At 48.4% G+C, this 1881-nt stretch overlaps 2 protein-coding genes across 2 annotated transcripts; both read right to left on the reverse strand.

Moving 5' to 3' along the window:
* Positions 1 to 258: 258 nt before the first annotated feature.
* On the reverse strand, positions 259 to 1336 carry LACBIDRAFT_336264 (uncharacterized protein; the record flags this gene model as incomplete). The annotated part of the gene is made up of 4 exons (XM_001891206.1): positions 259 to 282; positions 310 to 374; positions 484 to 685; positions 1079 to 1336. 4 exons carry the CDS (start codon positions 1334 to 1336, stop codon positions 259 to 261), a joined length of 549 nt encoding a protein of 182 aa, XP_001891241.1.
* A 28-nt stretch (positions 1337 to 1364) lies between these two features.
* Positions 1365 to 1743, reverse strand: LACBIDRAFT_310767 (uncharacterized protein; the record flags this gene model as incomplete). The annotated part of the gene is made up of 2 exons (XM_001891207.1): positions 1365 to 1642; positions 1698 to 1743. The coding sequence occupies 2 exons, from the start codon at positions 1741 to 1743 to the stop codon at positions 1365 to 1367; spliced, it is 324 nt and encodes a 107-aa protein (XP_001891242.1).
* Between the last annotated feature and the right edge of the window lie 138 nt (positions 1744 to 1881).

Consider the following 1881-nt stretch of genomic DNA (forward strand, 5'->3'; position numbering starts at 1 on the left):
GAGAAGCTTGCCAATCATGCCGAGGCATTGGACGATCCTATCAATATTGCTCTTCGCGTTTGGGCCACTCCCTTCACCGGTCTTTCAGTCATCCTGAACTGAGAGACGATCAATCACCGAGATCTAAAGGGGTATAGGGAGTCTTTTGACTTGTTGCTCACCATCAGAAACTACACAGGAGGCCGGTGTCACTTAGCCGGGCTCAGGTTTAGCCTTGTTTATGACCCTGGGACGGTTGTTGCCTTGGCCGGCAATGTTTTACAACATGGTGTTTGTCCTGTGCTGGGTGACCGGGCCTGTTTAGCTCACTTTTGGCACAAAAAGGTTGGGGAAAGGCTTGGGGTGAAGAGGCCTCAGTGGTTGACCATGGCAGACTTGATATATAATTTGTCTGGTAACTAATAAATAATGAATTACAAATCTGACCCAAACTTGCTCAGCCTCAGCACCAATATGTTCAAGAAGACGGGGGGCTTGACGAACCCAATCCCAGGCTTTCTCCACCTGGGTTTCTATGTGCTGAAAACCAGTTCTTGTGATACCTCATTAGGTCAATAAAAGCAGACTGCTGTACAATTTCCTCCCAAACCGAAATCTCATTGGTGACCCACTCTTCCTCAGCCTCAGCATGCTTGATACGTTCAAGGAGACGATCCCGAGCATTCTCCAACTGGGTCTTGATATGCTGAACTTCGGCCAGTGTCAGCATGGAGTGTCAGTGTCCGGGTACTTGATTGGCAAACCACCCTTTGCCATCCATCTGAACCAATTGTATGACCTTGTCAGAAGTTGGTCGATGCCCCCTGGTGGAAAGGTGATGCGAGTATTCCACCATGCAAACTCGTATGCAGGCCGGATATGGTCATCCATGAAGGCTTCCTGAGGGTGCAGTGGGTTACCCTGGAGACAGGACTTTAAAAAGGGAGGGACAATAAACTGGCAGGAAGGTGAGCTCAAAGAGAAAAAATCTGGGGCAAAGTTTTACTTTATGCCCATAGGTGCATGCCATGCCGAGAATCACTATAATGAAACCTAACCAAAGGAATGAGTTAGCCGGGCGCGGCAAAATAAAGCTCACCTGTTCGGCCGACATGTACTCCAACCAACAATTCTCGAACTCGGGGTCAATGGGGTTTTCGAGCTTCGATGTCAAAATGGCTCTGAATCGAGAGGACCAGTAGCAGAGTACCTCCTGGAACTCTTGCTCGTCCTTCCAGAGGAGATTAGCCACTACAGAAGAATCTCTGGTAAAAGCTGGAGGCCGTATCTTCAGCACCTCGTCAACCCATTGCTCTGCTCGGCGGGGGTCAAATGACAGGTGTTCTTTTGCATACATGGTGGACAATGAGAAAGAATAGTTTGATTCAACTAGGATTAGGTAATGCAATGGCCTCGCACATGACCCCGGCATTTATAAATTCTTTGGTGGCCTGGAAGGCCAGTTCTTTCCACATACTGATTTGCCCCTCGGCAAAGCATACATGTCCCGGCTTGTCTGGCACCAAGTCCCTCAGCCCAGCCCACTCCCTTGCTTTGTTGATGAAATAGAGGCGGGTCCAGTTCATTTCGTTTGGGATCAAGGTATGCTCTTCTGACCACCGGTCATATCGAGCTTTTGCTCTGAGCCAATTCACCCGATATACTTTGATTTGTCTGGTTTCAATTCATGTAGAGTAATAAAAGTGACTGGATCTGACCTTGTTCCATGTATGTTGAACCCGACGAATCATCAGCCACAGCCATATTCCAGAACCATGGCAGAGCAATATTTCTTTGACCCCGGGCGTTGCCATCGTATACCGTAGTTAGTGCCCTTGTATCTTTTTTCCCTATCGGCTTGTATCGGTCACGAGTGCCCTGAGGAGCATTGAGCTGATTAAG

The sequence above is a fragment of the Laccaria bicolor genome, genomic scaffold (genome assembly GCF_000143565.1).
Source record: "Laccaria bicolor S238N-H82 LACBIscaffold_484 genomic scaffold, whole genome shotgun sequence".
NCBI classification, from domain to species: domain Eukaryota; kingdom Fungi; phylum Basidiomycota; class Agaricomycetes; order Agaricales; family Hydnangiaceae; genus Laccaria; species Laccaria bicolor.